The 21,268-nt window shown below is 38.9% G+C and overlaps 1 protein-coding gene and 1 long non-coding RNA gene across 2 annotated transcripts in view; one reads left to right on the top strand and one right to left on the bottom strand.

Moving 5' to 3' along the window:
• Positions 1-3,275, bottom strand: part of LOC105422263 (Krueppel-like factor 6) — a 315,425-nt gene extending 312,150 nt beyond the window's left edge. The window contains exon 1 of the mRNA XM_011631568.3: positions 1,790-3,275. Coding sequence (XP_011629870.1) covers positions 1,790-1,894 — 105 coding nt within the window. The 5' untranslated portion in view covers positions 1,895-3,275. The remainder of the gene's footprint in view (positions 1-1,789) is intronic.
• Positions 3,276-3,454: 179 nt separating this feature from the next.
• The window catches only part of LOC148936739 (uncharacterized), a 49,298-nt gene continuing 31,484 nt past the window's right edge, over positions 3,455-21,268 (top strand). Inside the window, exon 1 of the long non-coding RNA XR_016139219.1 lies at positions 3,455-3,595. This is a non-coding gene — a long non-coding RNA (uncharacterized LOC148936739). The remainder of the gene's footprint in view (positions 3,596-21,268) is intronic.

Raw genomic sequence — 21,268 nt, 5'->3', positions numbered from 1 at the left:
CTTGAAAAATAGAAAGAAATAACAAAGCTTTGTTCCTCGAGTAAGCTCAAACTCGATCAGATCAGATTTCAGTTTTGAAAGTTAATTATAAATCATCATCAAAAAGTGATAATCAATCGTGACTCGATATTTGATATTTTCGATTAAAGTTCATTTCGAAAAGAGTCTGTCGATTAATGACTGACATGTATAACAGGTTTATGACACGTGTCTCAAACACTTGAATTTTTCAAATATCGAAATGTGGACAAATTTACACTTAAATTAAGAAGAATAGACACATGTGTTTTTTAAGCGACAGTATTTTCAATAATACATTTCTAAAAACGGTGAATGATAACGTGCGATAAGATAATTCTAAATTATTATTCGCATTGACTGTAATTACATAGATAGAAACACTATCAGTTCTCATTTAATATCCGATTTCGAATTGGATATACTAATGACATATATAGTAAATCAGCAGGTGAATATGTCATAAATCTATAATACAACGTACACAATCGGATCTTTAAACTCGATTGATATACATTTAAAGCGCTTCTCAGTTCATAATACATTCCCTTTAACGATTACGTTGGTTTGAAAGATTAAACAGCACGATTTTAAAATCCGACATGCTTTGAGCATTTGTGAGAGTTAATGTTTTAAGAAATAACGCAATTTCAACGTTGAGAGCTTAAACGTGCAGATCACTTAATTTCTTATGCAAATAAAAAATAATTACACGATCCAATTATAATCTAGATAACTGTTTCCTCAAAAATTTGAAAAGGCCGAGAACAACCGCGACGTGTACGCGATCGATGTAACATTTATATTTATATGTTATGTAACACGAGCTATTTTATTATAACACTCCGACACGCTTGACATATGATTCATCGTTAAAGTCTTTGCAGTAAAGTCTTTGCAGCTCGAAGATCACTTTTGTGTGTTCTCATTCGCAAGTTTTGATAAATGTCACGTTCGATAAAGAATGCAAAGAATCGCGGATCATACTCGCGGATCGTACTCATTATCCACCGTTTCCATTGCGACGTAGCGAATCTTACGAGCTGAACGCGTACGACAATTTCTGTTTTTCGTGTACTCCGAAACGAGCGAACATTTGATACCAGCCGCGACAGGAAGGTCAAAGGTCACTAACCACGATCGTATCCCGTAAACGGAGCTAAACGGCGCCGCAGCGACCGACTTGCTCCAAACGCGGTCGGTAGTGACTGAATGAATGAACGGGGGAACACAGCGAACATATACCTGCGAACCCTCCTGTCTTTGTCCCTTAAAGAGGGTAATAAATAGAAACATTCGCCAAACTGTCAAACAACGAATGCCGGGTAGGGATGTCGGTATTCTGTGCCGCGCGGGTTAGTGACTTTTGCCGGCACGTGGCATCGTATTGTTGCGCGACACCCTAATTCGATGCACACTAGATTATCCTGTCATATCAACTTTCATTACACGTGTGAAAAAAGTTAGCCATAAATCAAGTCATAAATCATTTATTTGATATTTCTGAGAAAAAAATTAATCGAAAAGTTAGAATATGACATTTAAACGTCAATTAGAAGCGCTGCGATAATAATGAAAAAAAATATGTAGACGCTGTATTTAACGTCTATAAAATTACACATGGAGCATGCGTGCGTCTATACGAATGTCTATATTTACATGTTTTAATAGCCAAAGATTTTGACGAAAATCGAGAGAAACGGTACTAACGATTTCGCGGAATAATCGATCGATTCACGAAACCGAACGAGAAGAACGAATTGACCCTTACCTGTTGCCAATGATCCTCGAGCGATGGCTGGGCTGAGAAGTATCCGGTGTCGTGTATGTCCTGCAGCTCTCGAAATATATTGCCGCTCGGCAGGAGCGTATCCATGGCTACGCGCGGCTGCGAAGTCCTTCGCGGCGGCCCTTCGCGCTCCTTCGGCGTCCTTCTCCTACAGGTACCACACGGGGAGGGGCGACACGCGGCGGCGGCGACGGCAGCGGCGGCGGCGGCGGCGAGCGCGTAAAGCAAGCGAATTAACTGACCGAACCGGACGAACGAACTGATCAACGATACGCTAACCGACACGAGCACCGGCGCGTCACTCGTACGTCCGTACACTCGGCCCGCAACACGGCAAAATACGAACTCGATTCACTATTCAACGTGCCTAGGACGCACGCACGCACGCACGCAAACGTAGTAGCGGAGAGCGGCGAGCGCACGTGCGTATCATCGGGGAAGAGGCAGATCTCTCCCCCCTCCTCCTTCACTGCCTCCTCCTCTTTTCCGTAGGCGCGAGAGACACTAGCGATCAACGAGACCCGACGAGACACGGTCGTCGCGAGAACGTCAGAACGGAGCCGCGTGATTCTCCGCGCCGATAACAACCGATCCGGTATTCACGAAATGCGCGTACACAACGCGTCGAGAGAGGATTTATATATTTTCCTCTCCCTCCTTCTCTCCCTCTCTATCTCTCTGTACCTTTCGTGCAACGACCGAAAAACTGTGCCGCCGCGCCGCTGTTATTGTTGTTGTTGTTATTGCTGTTGCCGCGGTGGAACGCGCGAAAAAAAAATTCACTGCGAATACGGCGTCACTCGTGCGGCTCGACGCTCTGTCTGTTGGCGTCGCGTGCACGTCTCACTTGCGACAGTATTCATCACACGCGAGGAAGGAACGCGAAAGGGGGAAGACACACGCGGAGCAAACGTCAAAATGCCGGCTGGAATCGTCCGTGTATTTGACTGCGTTCTCCCGGCTTCTCCCTCTCTTTCGAACCTCGATTATTCGGTATCCACTTTAGACATCCATATCTCACTGTGTCTAATTATCGACGAAACTCGCGCATTCACTATTAACCGCAACACACACGCGGCCGTCTCTTTCCTTCTTTCTCCTTTCTTTCTCTCTCTCTCTCTCTCTCTCTCTCTCTCTCTCTCTTTCTCTCTCTTTTTCTCTTTTTTCTTTCGTCTGCTGTTCCGCGTACCGGTTATCGTACTCGTCGCGCGTACCGGCTTTTACCTCTCTCGCGCGCGCGTCGAGATCGACGCCGGTTTACGCCTCGTCGTCTTCTCACCGCACGTACGAGATCGCGATACCCCGCACGCACGATTTTGCCCTCGGACTGCGCGTCACGGGGGCGGAAGGAATCGCGGGGTGTGACACCTTGAACGAGATACCCGGCACTCCGTAATAGAGGGACCCGGCGAATATCCCCGACCGCTAAATACGCACAGACTCTTCCGCGCGAGTGTCGAAGAGTAACTGACGTTCTTCACCGTAACTGCGCGCGGGGAGGCCCGAACGTAACCGAACATAACCGAGCGCGCGCGATTCGCCGGCGACGCGTACCACTGTAAGCGGCCGCGCGACGCCGTGGCAGCACTGATCGGTGACGTCGCGACGCCGCGATCCTGCGGCACGTTGCGCGGAAATGAGGAACCGATACCGGCGCGAGTGAAAAAAAAAAAAACACAAATCTCTTTGGACACATCGCAATCTTTGTTGTGCGTCGACGGTCGTACGAGTCTCGTGCGCATTTGTCGGCTTCGATGACGTCAGCGAAGAAAGGAAAATGAATTTAACGTATGTATGAAAAAATGGCATATTAACATTATTTCAAAACATTGTCCCTCTCTTGACTCGATATAGAACGAATATGCGATTTATTAATGTTTATTTCAGATCATCGATTAGATCTCGAAATACGCATTTCCGAAAATAACTGAACGCTTACGGATAATTTAGTTTCATTATAAATGAAATAATCAGTGTCACGTAAATTTTCGAAGACTCTTCTTTTACGTATATTCGTACATGTACGTGAAAATATATATTAATTTCCAATATATTTTGAAATAATTTAATTTTTCATTCGGAAGGAGTAGAGATATATTTTTGTAGAGATATACTTTTCTACGCTGATAATATAATTCTGGAAATTTTATCGCGAAATTTTTTCGACTCGTCAAGTAATTTAAAAGTACTCACGTAATTAAAAAAATTCACAAAATAAATTTTATACTCTCCTTTCTTTATGATGCACTTTCCTCAGCAATGAAAAAATCTTTTATTGTAATACTTTCAAATCGAACTATATAACTGTTATCTTCACAAGCCAATATTATGTTCCATTCGAATTACGCATATAGGCAATGCGCTTCGGATTCCCATTCAAGCGACAATGCAATAAAGATCTATAACTTATGCGTTTGTCTTACTTTCACAACGTGGCCAAGATCGACCATTCAGGTTTCTAGTTGCAATTTCGCGCGCGACAGGTTTGCAATCGTTTCCTATTATACGCTTGAAATAAACGCGACTAGAAATTTCGCGAAGTTTGAATCAAAAATAGTATCAGAAAAGAGCAATATTTTGCATTTGAAAGATGTAATTCTATTTTTGAGTTGCATATTTTTATATTTATTATCCTTTTTAAAATCAATTCGATTAAATTATCACAAACGTGTGATTGAATTTGTTTTTATTACGTAACATTAAATGCGTTATTAAATTGATAGCGAAAACTCTCAATATAACTTCAAATTGAATTTTATAGAAAACAAATGAGGATAAACGAGAATATATTATTTATTTTATATAGCTGTATATATTTATATTTGCAACTCTTTTTTACTACAATACATAAAGATATCATTATTTTGATATAACATTTTGAAAAAGAAACTTGAAATTAATAGTAGAATAAATTAACTAAAAGACAAATTTAAATAAAACCAAATAAAAAGAACAATAAACAATGAGAGTCACGCGCTATCAACGAATCATTTGTTGAATGTATTTTATTAAAGAAGTATGTGATTTTTTTTTAACTTTGCGCATTATTAACAGCGCGTGACTCTTACTTTTTGTCCTTTTTTTATTTGATTTTATTTAAACTTGAGATTATCTTTTGCGGACAAAGTATCGAATTTTGTGAGCTTGTCGTCTAGGGCCGAAAATCGAAAGTTTACGTTTGCATAACGTTAAGATTTAACCGAGAGAAACGCGCTGCTCGTTCAGCGAATCGGCTACGAGAAATGCACAAACACGAAGCATACGAACGCAAATTATTTGCAAATGAATAATCGCTCGTGAGTCAACCGAAGGAACCGAGGAAGAGAAAAAGAGAGAGAGAGAGAGAGAGAGAGAGAGAGAGAGAGAAAGAGAGAGAGAGAGAGATGGACGCCTTGTGTCGTCGTAAATGATTCATGGATTCTGCGTGTTCGTTAGAGCCTTTCTGTAGACGCTCGTACAGCGTGCGGGAATGCCAGATTAGATACGTAAGCAGCGTTTATGGCGAATAGAATTAGAAGAGTGCTTATCGGACCTCGTTTTCTGTTCGAGCTATCGTCGTCGAGCTATCGCCGCATTGGAGACTGGACCGCGTGATTCGAAAAGTATTTTTTAATCGGTTATTGTGCACTAGAATTGCTCTGTTTGCGCGCCCGATGTTTCTCTCGCGCTGTACAAAGCCCTCGTTGTAAGCGCCGTTATATCGAGATGCAGTTGGAAGGGTTTCGGTCGTATTGAACAAAGACTTGGAATCGATAGTCTGATATTCTCGAAAATTGCATTTTTTTTCTGGGGCTTTAGACGATAATCTCGGACGCTAATCAATCAATGAAAGATACAAACGTCATCATTGCGTGTTATATTTTTATCATTTTCGTTTTATCATTTCTGTTTTATCATTTTCGTAATTAGTTATTTATTATTAGGACGCGGAGTTCTTTATCTTTACATATGTAGTCAAATAAGGTCTGAGGAGACAAAGTTTCTTCTCGGAACATTTACTTCGAAATTATTTCGCGTCCGCGAGTACTGCAGATATTATCTGCTTTACGAAATTGCGAACAGAACCTATAGCACTGCGTCGGAACCTGACCTCGCACAACCTCTCAACTTCGGCTTCGTTTTCCGGATATATTCCACCGCTCAGTAGGTTAAGATGCCCGGCACCATAAACATGACGCTCGCAGTTGGATCCAAGCCCAACCCAAAAGCTTTCTTGTTGCGGGATACGGTAGCATGTCGATTTTCGCCACCGAACGAGTCGACAGGATGTTTGTTAGATATAAAACGATCCTCTCTTTCTCTCTCTCTCTCTCTCTCTCTCTCTCTCTCTCTCTCTCTCTCTCTCTCTCTCTCTCTCTCTCTCTCTCTCTCTTCTTCGTGCGCGCGCTGCGCATGTCTCGATAAAATGACCGAGCGGGCATCCGGGGCCATTAACATATTAATTCAATTATTATTCAGTTTAGAACGCTATATTACGCTGATCGATGTTTGTAAACCGTATTGCATTTCTAGCATGAAACGCTGCGAGCATACGCAAATAATTTAGCAGGATGGAACGACGAATTTCATCCCTCCACTGATCCGAATTTTAGTCGGAAATAAAGCGATATAATAATATTCGATACATAATGTTACTGTAGAAAAATTATTTTTCTCTTTAATATAATTTAATTTTACTACAAACGTTATATAAATACATTTACAAAATCAACATAATATATTCCTTATAGCTAATATTGTTCTAATTTCAAACAATCAACGCCATTATTACAACTTAATCAAATAAATATTGTTTCATAAATTTTAATTAAAAATATGAAAATGATATGATCAAATTGAGAAGTTGTTTTTTTTTTTATCCAGTTTTATACAGTTCTTATAAAAATGTGCAAAAATTACAAAATATTATTAAAAAATTTCAAAAATATTGTTTCATAAATTGTACAATTATAAGATATGAAAATGATATTTATGAAATTATTAGGAACTTGCTTTTTCTTTTTATCGCATGGTTCTTATGAAAATCCGCAAAAATTACAAAATATTTCATTGAAATTTCTTAACTTGTGTGGCCTGTATGTTTTCCTGTGAGTTTCCTTGTACCTCATTATCTGTACACCGCAAACCAAGGTTAATAACAGCCACGTCGCCGATATTTGGTGCACGTTTCCTTCATGCACCGTGCCGGCAGTTTCGACGATCCGTGTCTTGCAGAGCGCAAGAAACGCGCTAAGAATGACGTAATCCCGGTTGCATAATGCCACGGCAAATGTTCGCAGCGTGCGCGCGTAGTACCAACTATTCGTGTCAACTATTATTCTTCGAACGACCCTCGGTGCAGCGTCGTTGGTTGCGCTGCACATTCGCGCATCCTTGGAACTGGAATTTATGGGACGAGGTCGCGCCTAGGTGCCTGTCTAGCGTTTAGAATTTCGTTCGTCGTTGCGTCTACAATTTTGCGAAACGGTAGGCGACATTTAGCGGAGAGCGGAGCGTATTGAAGGCGCTCTTTCGTCGTTGCCGGAAGTGACGGCAATTATTATTATTAACGGCTTTCAACGAGAAGATCCTTAATCTCGTAATCCTATCGTGTGCGCTCGATGACTCCGATAAGTCGCGCTGAAAATTTACGCTACGAATTCCGACAAACGCGAAGCGACAATCGACAACGACGACGTACCGTAAGCTCTCGAGAAATTCGACGATTTCTGAAACTTCCCGCTATCGGAAAACTCGACTGTTTTCGATAATCCGCGATTACGAAGAAAATATCGAAAATATATTATCGAATTGGGAGTTACATATTCGATCACTCCCAGTCATGTCGTTTCTATAGAAACACTACGTCGCATTTACTCACACCAAAATATAAACGAGATTGCATTTACGTCAGATAATATGAGATTACGTTCACGCTTCGATGCTTGAAATACGCCTCAGTTAATGTTGTCGATCCTAACATTTTAATAGCGTTCGCAAAATCATGCATTATTGCATGAAGGAGACCGAAGAATGTTCTTGGGAACTTCATATTATATCTTTCCGCACGTGAAACGTGACGGAAAATGCCAACACGCATAAAGAAGATATTACAAGAGCGATTTCGTTCACGAATTTGGATGCTATAACTTTGACAAAGCCGCCGATTTAAGGAACCCTCTTCTTCGATATGAGGACGGAACGATCGGACGGAACGAGCTTGAAAGCTTTTGCGCTGAACATGCGTGTAAATATTCTCACAGCAGGGATCATGGCAAAATTAAGGAAGGCTACGATACACATTCTTCAAGATGATGCATGAGACGGATTATAACCGATAAATCCTAACATGACAATTTCTATGCGTTGCTGACAGAAAATTTTTCGCTGTACCAGCAGTTCATATCGATCTTCTATATGATTATTACTTTATTTTAATTGTCTTTAATTTTATTGCTGCTAATCTTACACAAAGTTAACTTTATAAAATAATGATTAAATTTTACGCTGTTTTATATATATTATTTCATAAGTGAATATTTTTAATAAAAATTTAATTATTATCTATTAAATTTTATTATTAATATGTACTGAAATAATTTGTGATTATATTACAAAACATTATAAATAATTTATTATATAATGTTTTATATATTTTAATAAAATAAATAAATATTTAATTAAATTTTATGAAACGTCAAAAACAACATTGAATAAGTTGAAGCGAATTTTTACTCTCAATAATTATCACATATATAAAATTCAATGATTAACTGCGTTTTTATGTCTCTCTGCAAAGGTGTATTTCCCAAGATTTTTTCCAATGCTCCATTAAAGCTCGAAGAAGCGAATTGTGAAACGCAAAACTGCGCTATCTGCTGTAGTGTACTACTGTCTTCAATTGTATTGCATAGTCAGACAAGCTTATCTTAACAATTAAAAAAGTAAAGGTAAAGGATCAGACTAAAAATAGATTGAACGAATGATTAATTAAGAAAAAAATCTGAAGGGAACTATTTATACGAGATAAATTAAAATATGTGCTACTTATCGAAAGAATTCTAAAAATTTATTCAGAAAAGATACAAAATGTGAATTTTTGTATATATATTTATTTATATATAAAACAGTTAGTTATATTTCCTTTAAATTTTTTATTGATATTAAAAAAGCTTTCACATTGTGTTATGAAATTTTTCTTATTATATTTTGATTATTTCCATTATTATTTTTATTTCAATATATATTATTATTTAATAAATATTTAGCATCATTATACTTTAAGGTATAAATAAATTTAATAATTATTTTTATAAGTATTAAAAAGAGACTTGCAAATAAAATGATCCGTCAAAAATATTAATAATTATAAAAATTTTATATATTTAACGTAATTATAATTATGTAATTCTCGTGTTATATTTGAAAAAATCTATAAGTTAATATTATAAAATCATAAAATATCTATAATAAATAAAGATATTTAACTATTTTATTCATCTTAATAAGTGTTGAATGTAAAACATGCTTCATGTATTAATGAACTTTCTTCAATTCTATCTTGATTATAACTTAATCTTTTTCGTCTTCGATATAAATCTGTTCTCTTCTGATAAAAATTACATTTTGATAAAAAGTTTATTTCTGCAAAAGACCTATGATATATATAATTATGCAATAATCAAATTTAAATTAAAATAAATTAAAACTGATGCAAATTATTGATGTAATATTTGTGACAGGATATGTTTTCTCATTTGTTTTCCTCAGATCATTATTTTATTAATTTTCATAGAAAGAATGCCTATCTAAAACTATATTTTTATACTTATATATTTATAATATTAATACTTAGAAATAATGATTTACGATAAAGCAAGTATTCATGCGATTTGCCATATTCCAGTTTGGTTAAAAAAAACAGACTATGGAAATGATATACGACGTTATACTTAAAGAAACATAAACCTATCTTTTCTATTCGCGTTAATACTGAAATATTGGAGTTGAGGTAATATATTAACGATATTTCTGAACTCGAATCTTATCCCTCTTATTCGAGTCGTGGCACGCGTTATATATATATATATATATATATATATATATATATATATATATATATACCACCGAACCTTCGTCACGCGAAACGTGCCCAGTTTCTCGACCAACAACATGCCCACGCCTACTCTACGATCCTTCATCTTTGTAAGCGAGGGTTAAGTTTAAGGGTAAAGCAAACAACCCTTGAAAGAAGTCGCCTAAGGTTTGATCGATTCACGATCCTTATAATACTGGCCATTTGCTTTCTGAAAAAATACAACTAGGTTCGTGCGGCAATGTAAACAAAAATAAAAGAGAAGTTGGTAGTAAATATCATGAAATGATGTAACAATAAAAAAAACATTTACGAAATGCGATTTATTTTAGAAGTAATTTTGGAAATTTCGATTTTTACACGAGGTATTTTAATTTCTGTTTATTTCTTTTTAGACGAGGTATTTTAATTTCTGTTTGTTTTTCAGAAATAAACTTGCGGCATTTTTAAAAATCATATCGCACAGTTTGAATATAAAATTGATATTGAAAGATAAATATTAAACATTCTCCATGTTGGGTCTGTCATCGCCAAAGTTCTCATGTCGTTCGCTGTTTCGTGATCATTGCCACACAGATTAGCAAAGGTAAAAGATGATAATTCATAATAGGAATCAGTCAAAGAAAGAAAAACGCGCGCGATCGATAACATCGATTTTATTATCCTCGTTCGTTCTGTTTACATATCCAATTTCGAAGAGTTGAAACTTCTTCTGAATCCTTTTTTCCAACGTCACTTTCGTTTACTGGCGGATGAAATATTCGGATGTTTTATCAGTTATTTCCGCGCTCTCTGGTATTTCGGCGTTTTGCCTCGCTGACCCAGTCCGACGTTTTTGCTTCGCGAGCGCCGAAACCATTCTTATGTTCTCCCTCGCTATTTCCCGTCATGCCCCGATATAGTGTATTCGCCGCAATACAGTCACCCCGGGGATAAGCAAATCCTGTCGCTCCCTTACGACCATATACTACGATACGCGCCACTGCCACGAAAGTGAATTAACTTTATATTAGGCTATGGCGGAAGATCGTCGTTACTTTAACCCCAACACGAGCGGTTAGAACTCGTGCCAAACTTTTTTTCGTTCACGAGAAGAAGTGGAAGGGTACGGAAATTTCTCGGCGGTATAAGATATCTCAGGAGATATCGTGCAATGGGAGGAAACGGGGGTCGGATCCTTTATCTCGACTCGCCGCAAAGACGACCGGTGAGTGGAGACTGAAAGGCTGGGATGTAGGAAGAGAAAAAGGAGCGCGCGCCCGGCACGAAATTTCACTTAGGCTCTTGTCGGGGGTGAATTGCGAGGATGAGTCGCTGTGAGTATTTCGAGGTCGACATCGCGTCGACATACGTACCACGCCGCGTGTTTTCCTCGTGTGTATCTCAATGCCACGAGCGGCACAGAGCCACGGAGCGAGAACGGCGAGAATGGCGAAAAACAAGCCGGCAAGAAAGCGCGCTTTAATGGACGAAACGAGTTTCCAGCCACATGGAGCGCTATTGCTTCCGCTTTATTTTCCGCCCCTTTCGTCAACACCCCTCAGCCACGTCGTTCGCTCGTCGGTTTACGCTGGAACAACACTGATCACGTCGACCTATCACTTCGAGCCACATCCAACCATCGGGCTTCTGAAGTTTATGCGCTTGTAACACCATCGATGCAATCGGGACAGAGACAGGTCGGAGGAAAAACAGAAGAAACAAGAGAGTAACTTCATTTGGTTGCGAAATGGGTATTCTGCGAACGGTAATCGAACCGCGTCGAGAGTGCAACGGGCCACCGGCTAATAGTATTCCGCAGAAATCGAGAGAGAAACCGCACGGCTGCCGATCGAAAACATATTGGACGGGAGATCCATATGCACCCGCGTGAATATTGATAACGCTGATATCGACTGTAATATATTATTCGGCGAGGGTGCGCGATAATATTTTACACGCGGCGACTTCATATTTTATGCAAAAGGCTGTAAAACACAAGCGACCGCGAATAGTTTTTGATGATTCTCCTGCGGGCTGTGTTTTATAGGAGGCTACTCGCGCGTTAGGATTTTCCGCGCACCTCAGACATTCTTTTAAAACGAGGAACCGCCACTTCTTACGGAACATTAAACCGAGAATCCGCCCGCAATGAGGGTTGCGGTCGTCACGCAACGAAATGTATTTCCACGTTGTACAGTAGATTTTTGCATAAGGAACTTTTGCAGAAATTTTCAGTCTGTTTCCGCATACTGTTCGCGGTAAACGCTGCAGGGCCATACTTTCCACTTTGTCTTTGTGCGGGCGGCTTGACTCGTTAATATTCTCTTATTAAAACTCTTATTAAAATGTTGAGCGAGATTTTCGGCATAATTCTTACTACTGCTTTGTTTATTATTGATAAATATGGACCTCGTTAACTAACCACGTTTTAAACATGAAAGGTATATTTATATTTTAGAATGTATTGTAATCGATTGGCACATAGTTAGGATCGAACAACGAGCATATTTGTATGATATTCAGATTGCATGACTGTTCAATTATCAACGCATAGCGAAAGAAAGATCAGCTTAATGATCAAGTAGTTCCACGATGAATCATCCTCTCTATTTGAAGAAGTAGAGAAGATCCAACAACTAAAATCAAAACTAAGAGATTGCGATTTTCTTACGCGACATTTAATTTTAAGTATATTTATGAAATTGCAACAATAATTAAAAATTATTATATTTAGACGTTTTTATTCTATATGTCAGTTGTTTATCTATTCTTCAGATGAATAATATATTCGAAAATAAAAACTAACCGGAACAATTAATTTAATATTTAATTGTAATAATAATGTTTAGCTTACACATGCTATTATTAAATTTGAGCTATAGATTTTATCGGCTGGATCGTGTATAATTAATGGAGAATTATTGACATACATATAATAATCCATATATGTAATTCTCCGTCTTGAGGAATTAATTAGACAGTTAATTGGCTAATTACAGTAGATCTAATTATAGTAACTAACTAATATTCCCTTTCTTGAACATGCTTATAATTATATTGGAAAGAAAGGAACATAAGTCAGGTCAGTGAATGAATGTTAAAAGTTACTCTATTTAAAATATTTTTCTCAAAACATAACAAATAGTTAACCTAATAATATCAAAAATTTATAATGGCGGCACAAAATTTTGCAAACATTTAAAAACATAAAAAAATGTATGTTTCTACAATTTCTTCTGTAATTAAGGATAAACTAGTTGTAACTCGTCAAGCATAGTTTCGCAAGTGTAGTACAAAGTACAGCAACACGCTGGGCAAAATGAACGGACGGAAAGGGGGATAAAAAAATGGCGAACTAGATAAAGAGAATTTTTCTTCGTGCTCCGGAAGGAGTACACCGCTAACAGAGTTCGAAAGAGTTAAACTTTATCGCTACCGGAGAGGAAGTGAGGGAATGAAAGACGGAGGGGACGAGGGTGCCCTGAGGACGAGGATTCCTCCTGACTCTCGGAGCCAACTCTCTTTGTTCCAATTATCGCGGCTCTATCCCGGCCAAGCGAGCTTACCCACCGACGCGATTTGACCTTTTCCGCTTCCGGTTAACCGCACGCTATAGCTGGTTATTCTTCTCTCCAGCGACACAATTTCCACTGGTACTCAGGTGCCCTTGCTTCCATCCGTGGTTTCATAAAACGTTAACGTACATTTGCAGTGTGTGAAAGCTACAATTCCCGACAAATTACCTTTTATATCATGCCGCTGCATTTCTTTGTTCGTTAAACTTGCAATGATTGTAATAAATATCTCTTCATTAATTCATAATTATAAACATGAGTGATACATAATGAGATACACGTGAATGTAAGATATAAAATATGTGAATGTAACAAACTTTTTGAAGATATGAAAAATGCAAGTAATCGCATTTTTATAGTTTCTCTTTTATATATTATATTTACATTAATTTGTTATATAATAAAACTTTTAACGAAATGAACATTTTAGCTTTACTTAAAAATTTAAATAGTCGTGCAAACTGACTTATACAATAAACGAATGATTTTAACGATTCTTTTTTTCACAAGGCTTTAATAGATGAATTGCGTCTACACTTGCTCTGTTATTAGCGAATTTATAATTATATGTTATTGTGATGGTATGTATATTCTTCGGTGCGATATATTCATCATCAATGCAGAGAATTGTTTAAGCGATGCGAAATTCGTTGCCTATATTCGTGGATCGATTTGCTCGTCGGGCCTTCAAAAACACTTTTTATTGGATGGTTTCGGGTAAGCATTCCGCAGGACGGAAAAGAAATCGGTGGTTTGAACCGCCAGGGAATAGACAGCCGGTGGATTCGTTGGGGCGACGATGGGCGGACGGGAGGGCGACGAACGAAAGGCTCGACGTAGTCGCGTTGAGCCAGATGGATCGACGATCGTTTGTCGTTCTTAACGCCGTGGGAGGGCTCAACGGCAGCGTTGATATTCACCGACTGATGCTGGAAAAATTACCCGATTAGTTAGCTTCCATCCCACCGTGCCTTTGTTCCTCTTCTCGAAGGTGCAGCGACCGCCGTGCTCCAGTCGCTTTCTCGTTCATCCCTCGTTCGACCGCTTTTCGACCCTTCGCGCGAGCTCCCGGAGGCGCCCAGAACAAACTCGGGGCCGCGTAATTTGCCCTCATTAATTAGGATTTTCGCGGCAAGAGAAATTAGCCGAAAGCGGCTAAAACCACGGCGGCGGAGCGGTGATTTGTTTCGCAACCTTCGCCATTGTCGTTCGCGAACGAGTCGAACTTGCGCAAGTTAAATTTCCTCGTCATTCGAATAAAGTTACAATTTAACGCGAGAAAGGAAAAAAATTGTTTTCTTTCGTTATTACGCGCGTCATTTTTATCTCAGGACAGAGTTTCCTCGACATTTTTCTTTGATATTTTCCCGATGATTGGTAAGAAGACACTTGCGATTTGTAATCCAAACATTCTCGCGACGACATGTAATTGCACCGCGAAGTCAGCCCGGCATAACCAGATGTTCGAGACTGCGGTTAGATATCCGCGATGCATTGTTATCGAAGCAATGACAGAGAGTGACGGCCGACAATGTATGAGCAGCGAACACCCGCAAGCGCGTCTCATAGTAGCGCTCGTTCTTGATAATGTAACAGACAGTTCTCGGAAGCCGGTTGGATATAGAGGACGGTAAGTGTGGCTTAGCAGCTCTTAATAATTCGGGTGTACCGGAGTGCCTTGCAGTAGGCCTTTCCAACATACGCTTACATATATCTATGCATATAGACACAACTACATGCGTATCTACTCATTTATAACGGTCGCGCGAGTTTCGCATCGGTGGCGGACGCGCGAGGTCGGAAGTAGGATGGCAGTCGCTCGAAAAGGCACGTAAATTCGCACGATGGCTGCCGCGCCACTACAAGACTTTTATCGCGTAGAAACATTTACCGCGCGGCGCTTGGCATTTGCATGCAAACGCGATCGTGTCCCATCTTTCCGCCTCCCGCATTTTCCCCGCAACGCGGAGGTCATCGTCGTCCTCGATGCCTGTCTTTCTTCCTTGATGCTGTTCTTAAGGTTTTAGCTACTCGGCTACCTCGTCTTCTCGCTTTTATCTTGTAGTTTTCATCCGCGTGCACAATCTTACTTCTTTTCTCTGATGCTGATATCGCATGCGTTAAAAAAAAAAGGTGTGCGATAAAAATCTATTGTTAAATTCTTAGATTTTTAGAAAAACCAATTGAGAAAATGTGTTTTCTTCATTTATATTACGCAATTTATATAATTTTGTAAATGATTAAATATTAAATAACTCGATTCTCTTACGTCTCTGACATATTCAGAATTACGTGTTATGCATTTAGCAATATTTACAAAATTTTAATACATTAAATAAAATTAATATAAATAAAATTAATATAAAATTAATATAAATATAAAGCAAACAAATAATATGAGATGATTTTAAAACTATGCATTTACATAAAAAAGGTTTTTTAAAGAATAATAAAAAAGTTATATATATTGTTGCAGTATTTTATGTTTTTAAATGGAATCATGAATGGCAAGGACTTTTGTCGATTTGTGACAAGAAAATAAATTAATTTTTTTCGTTCCTTATGTTTCTGATTGTATATTTCATCATTTCAAACTTATTTCATACCTTAAATACATATAAAAAATAATATATATTCTGGGAAATAGAAAATATATTAAAATTAACTTCCTGAGATATTTCATTTATAAAAACAACGCCATAACTATGTAGTCTATATGACTAGTTCAATTCAATTTGAAAAATTTTATATTACGTCAAGAAGAAGCGCAGATCTTTTTCACAATATATAATTCAATATTGAAAAGGGTTAGAGCAAAGCGATGAGAGTATACACGCATCAGCTCTCGCCCCGAACTCTTTTTAATGAAATATTGATCCGGGATGATTGCGCGCTCTGTTCTCGTGCCGTAAGTACCCGCGGAATGCCCATGCGTCACCTCCGCCGGCGATGAGGGAGAGCGCTAAGAATAATGGAAGCATGCGCCATTACTATTGCGGAAACGAGGACTCCTCGATCCGCTGAATCTCTAAGAATGAAGTTATAGATAGCTTTTATTTATTCGCAACTCGCGCGAGCATCCACAATAAAAGCATTCACAATTTTTCTTCCGTCAACTCGGATGAACGAGTAGCACTGTGAATAGAGAAAAAAATAAATCTAGCAAACAAAAAATACGTAATTGACACGAGGAAGAGAGTTCGAGACATGATTCCCAGATCGAGTGTGAAAACAGAGAACCGTATAGAATTTTAAAATATTCTCTTCCATAAACTTACTGATTTACATAAATTACATAAATTACATAAATTACATAAATAAATTCGTATTTTTGTTATAATATAGACGAAAATATACTTGCATATTTGTATACTACAACGTATAGTATACAATTTATTATCGAATCGAACAAAGAAAGTATTCTTAAATATTAAGAAATAAACTTTATATGACGATGCTTCTAAAACATTCACACATAACACATTCCTTCTCTCTTTTTTTTATTGTTTACTGTTCATAAGCGTTTCTTGTTGTACACTAAGTATGAGTAAACATAAGTGTGATCTTTTTAACTTATATCAGTATTTCATATAACTAGATAAACTATAACTATAATCATAATTTTTTTATCTTATTACTTTGTGTAAATACATTATATATGTGCATAGAGATTTATATTCATACGCAATTAAATTGCATCGTTCATATCATACCGCGTTTATCGTCAATCACTTTTTATTCGTATACGCGTAGCTGTTATGAGATCTAATCCGCGAGTACTTAATAAATATTTTTCTTTCTTTTTTTTACTTTACACATTCGCGTGTCTTTGGTCTGTTTGGGTATGCATAGCACCGCGGTCATTTGTAACGCTGAGCCCTTCTGGCGTAACATCTAAGCGGTGTTCTCACAGTGGCGAATCTACTCCGTATCTCTCTTTCTCTCCCGTTCGTGCCATAACCGTCGCTGCCAGCCCCTTTTCTTTCGCGATAGAACTGACGTCATACGAGAAAGCGACGTATCATCCGCCGGCAGTCATCCGCCGACTCGCAAAACCCTTCTGACACGACGTGACTCGCGACATTAACCGGAGACAACCGGACGGCAACGAGGAAGAAACTAAGGAAGGAAGCAAGGAGGAGAAAGAAAACCAAACGGACTACAGGGGGTGGGATGGAAGACGGGAAAGGGGAGGAAACCCGAGTTTGGATCCGGACTCCTTCGTCCCCTTGATCCACGACGGAGGAAGAAGCCGACCTCCGCTTGCTCATCCACCGCGTTTCGCTCCTCCGTCCTGCACATCCGGCAATCTCGTTGCATCAGGGGAGAACGTGTTCCGCGAAGATAATGAAGCTAGTGAGGGCGGAACTATACCTGACTTATCCGGCGGATAACTAGATAAATAGTTACTTCGCGTATGGCGCCGTGAAATTTATGACTTTGGTACTCGATTTTGCTCAATCGATAAGTGGTTTAAGTGCTTATCTAACACGTTTTTTTATTTGTATTATAAATAATATACAATAGGAAGAAAATAAAAATTTCATTTATTTACTGTTAAAAGCTGTTTCGCTAACCCTAGCAATAATACATATAATATATATAAAAATTACTTTGAGAACCTAATATCTCTAGAAAGAGAAGCTCTCTCAAATATTATTCCTCTTTAAGAGTTTGTCGAGTTTTAAAATGATTATAGAATTTTATCTGAATTTTCGTGTTACATGGCATTCATATTCTAATCAAATAACATTATCTTCGTATTGGTAAGATTCGTAGAGTCCTCTAGAGTGTATTTTGAGAACAAACTATCGCGCAGGTGCGGAAAGCTACCAAAGATCGAAAGTCACAGCGAGTCTTGGCGAACCATTACTATAATCCTGTTGGACCTCTGGCGCCAGGGATTTGACTTCAGGATAAGATAATGATGGGAAGAGCTAAACAGGTTTATAGAAACTAAACTGAGTATGAATAAATATATATATTTTTATAAAATACAGAACGTATTTTTCACATTCTGTATTTTGAATTTTGAATTTAGAAAATATCATTTATTATACATAAGTATAATTAGAAAATAACATAATTAGATATCAAAATTTCAAATAGTTTATTTTTTTGCATTATATTATACACTAATCCCTTTGCATTTTACAAAATTATTACATAATTATATATATATATATATATATATAGAGAGAGAGAGAGAGAGAGAGAGAGAGAGAGAGAAAGAGAGAGAGATACATAGCAATTAGTTCAGAGAGAAAAATTCATCGGAAAGATATTACAGCAAAAAATAAAAATACATAATCAACTACTCTCTTTAGAAAATAATCAGAATATATTTATTTTTCTACTTCCTGTTGATCTATGATATGGAGAGAAGTGCCTCACGAGAGAAGGCATTCACAAAGCCGAATCGATATCATGCGAAGGATTGCTCTGTAATAGTCGGGCCCTTTTGATAGTCCTTTTTCTAGCAATGTGTCACATCGGCTGGAATGACTACATGTGTTTCAAGAAAAGACATGATTGGCCCTATCGAGAAGCCTAAAAAGAGAAGAGGCATCGAACATCGCTCGAGTTTGTGCAAGAATCATTCAGAAAAAATAAATTCACGATTGTATATCAATTCATCGTGGCTTTTATCCAACGAGTGCAAGAAATTGCAACTTTCTGCGAGCTATCGTTTCGCAAATCACACTACAATTCCTAACTTCGCTATTACAGAGAAGAACGGTTTTATTTCAGTGAAAAAGCATTCATCCAAATTCTGTGCGCCGTCATAAAAGCTTCCATACCCTCTTTCCTGAAATATTTTTCTTGATAATGCGCCAAGACATATCTCTTTTACTCTTCGTAAAGTTTGAGAAATATATCTAAGTACGCGGTATTACATTACGGCACGCGGCGCTAGTTGACGATCGGACGATGTATCTCATAATTGCTAAACTGGTCATTCTCTAATTCGATAACGTCGCGAAGCAAGACAAAGATGAGACTTGTCGATCCTTAGCACGATTGTTACAGTCAGAGGATACTCCTGAATACAAAATTATTATAGCTGCTCGAAGCTATCGTATAGGGTACGTTTTCGGGGGCGATATCGATTTTCCGTTATAACAATGGAGAACCGCGTTCTCCGAGGCATTCAATTGATCCTGGTAGCACACATTTGTAGTTAGGAAAGCGCGCCGAGGGTCTCCACTTCGAGAAGCTGTCACTTGCCGCGGTCGATATCTCGCTCCTACACTCCGGTACCTCTCCTCCTGCCACCATGTTTGAGATTCCCGCTCGCTCTTATGAGCTCCTGAAAAATGTTCCGCCGTTTCGTGTAAATCCATTTCATCCGTCCATTCATCTAACCCGCTGTGCTCCTCGTGCACGTATAAGCTCATAGAACCAACGGGAATCGATGAACCGTGCGCGTGTTCATTCCTCCGGCTCCCTGAGTACTCAATTAATCCCGTTCCAGCACACGTACACCGACCGTGTCACAAACACGCGACTCTCTACTTTCGAGAGGCCGTTGTCGCCTCTGCGACTCCGTCTCGTCTTTAAGAACGCTGACTCACGTATTATTACGAAAACTGCTCGTTAATTTCTTACCAATAGGGTCGACGTGATTCAAATTAAGAACGCGTTATCCGTGCTTTACAACGAGAAACGTGCGCGTTCGTTTGAGTACACGTAGGGTACTTAGACACTTGATCGATACTTGCTAAACTATCGACTCACTCTCGCAGTTTTCAGCATCGATAAAGGCTAAAGAAAAGTGCAGATAATGGAAAGATATCCTTTATGAATTTTCACGATCATACGTTACGAAAATGACGTTAGCAGATGATTAATAATTGAAAATTACCATGTTACTATTATACTACGGACCTTCGATATGTGAAAGTTCTCGTTAAATATTAAGATTCACTTAGCGTGGATTTTAAAATATATTATCCGATTGCGAGCGAAGTAGAAACGTAAGCCGTTCTACTTGCGGAGAATTGAATATAAAATTCAAGTAATTGCGCGTACGCCAAGAGTATACACGGAGAAAATTATGCTCGATCTCTATTCATATCGACCTCTGTAAAATCCGTTGCTCTTCCATTCCTCTCTTCTTATTTTTCTGCAGCATGCACCGATAATCAAGCGCATTTCGCTCGGAAAGAGAACGCTCGTAACTCCGTCGAAGTTTGTCGAGACAACGTTGAAAGTGTGCCAAGTGTTGTAAGCGAATCATCTCAACGCTTATCCCCGCGAGCTTTTAAAAGTGTACTTCGCCGCACTCCTCGAGCCCACATCGAGCGCTTCCGCTGCTCTGTGTAAGCTCATAAAGCCCGCCGAAGATCGATGAAGGACGAATCCCACGTCCGAAAGGTCTCGACATGAGTGAAGTCTGCCGCGAGCAAGAATCTAACTCGCGTTGAAATCTGCTCGGGGATTTACATCCGAGGCATGAAACGTTTTTCAGCCCCGACGTCACCGGAACGTCGGGGAAACGCGAACTGACGGATGGCGGAGGCTCTTTATCTCGACGGAGGATGCGGTCTTTATCGGGTCGGGAAAGTACGTTAGCCGCTGGTATCCTGGTGAGATTAGAATGTCGGAATCGGTAAGTTGGGCTAGACGGCCGTTTGGTCGGCGCAGATAAAGCGAAACGCGGCCGCACAAAGGCGCGCGTCGAGTCGATTCGGTGAGAGAGCTCGGATTGCCAAGTTCGCGAAATTCGTTTGACTTTAAACCGATAATAGCGGAACGGCCGGGCATACTCTCGGACATTGTTGGTCAGATTGCAGGTCGAGTGTCGTTGTTAAACCAAATTGTGACGCT

This window comes from Pogonomyrmex barbatus, unplaced genomic scaffold, assembly GCF_055798465.1.
Source record: "Pogonomyrmex barbatus isolate J1 unplaced genomic scaffold, ASM5579846v1 scaffold2, whole genome shotgun sequence".
Taxonomy (NCBI): domain Eukaryota; kingdom Metazoa; phylum Arthropoda; class Insecta; order Hymenoptera; family Formicidae; genus Pogonomyrmex; species Pogonomyrmex barbatus.
Note: the sequence above shows the minus strand (reverse complement) of the source record. Positions and strands in the feature narration are given on the sequence as shown.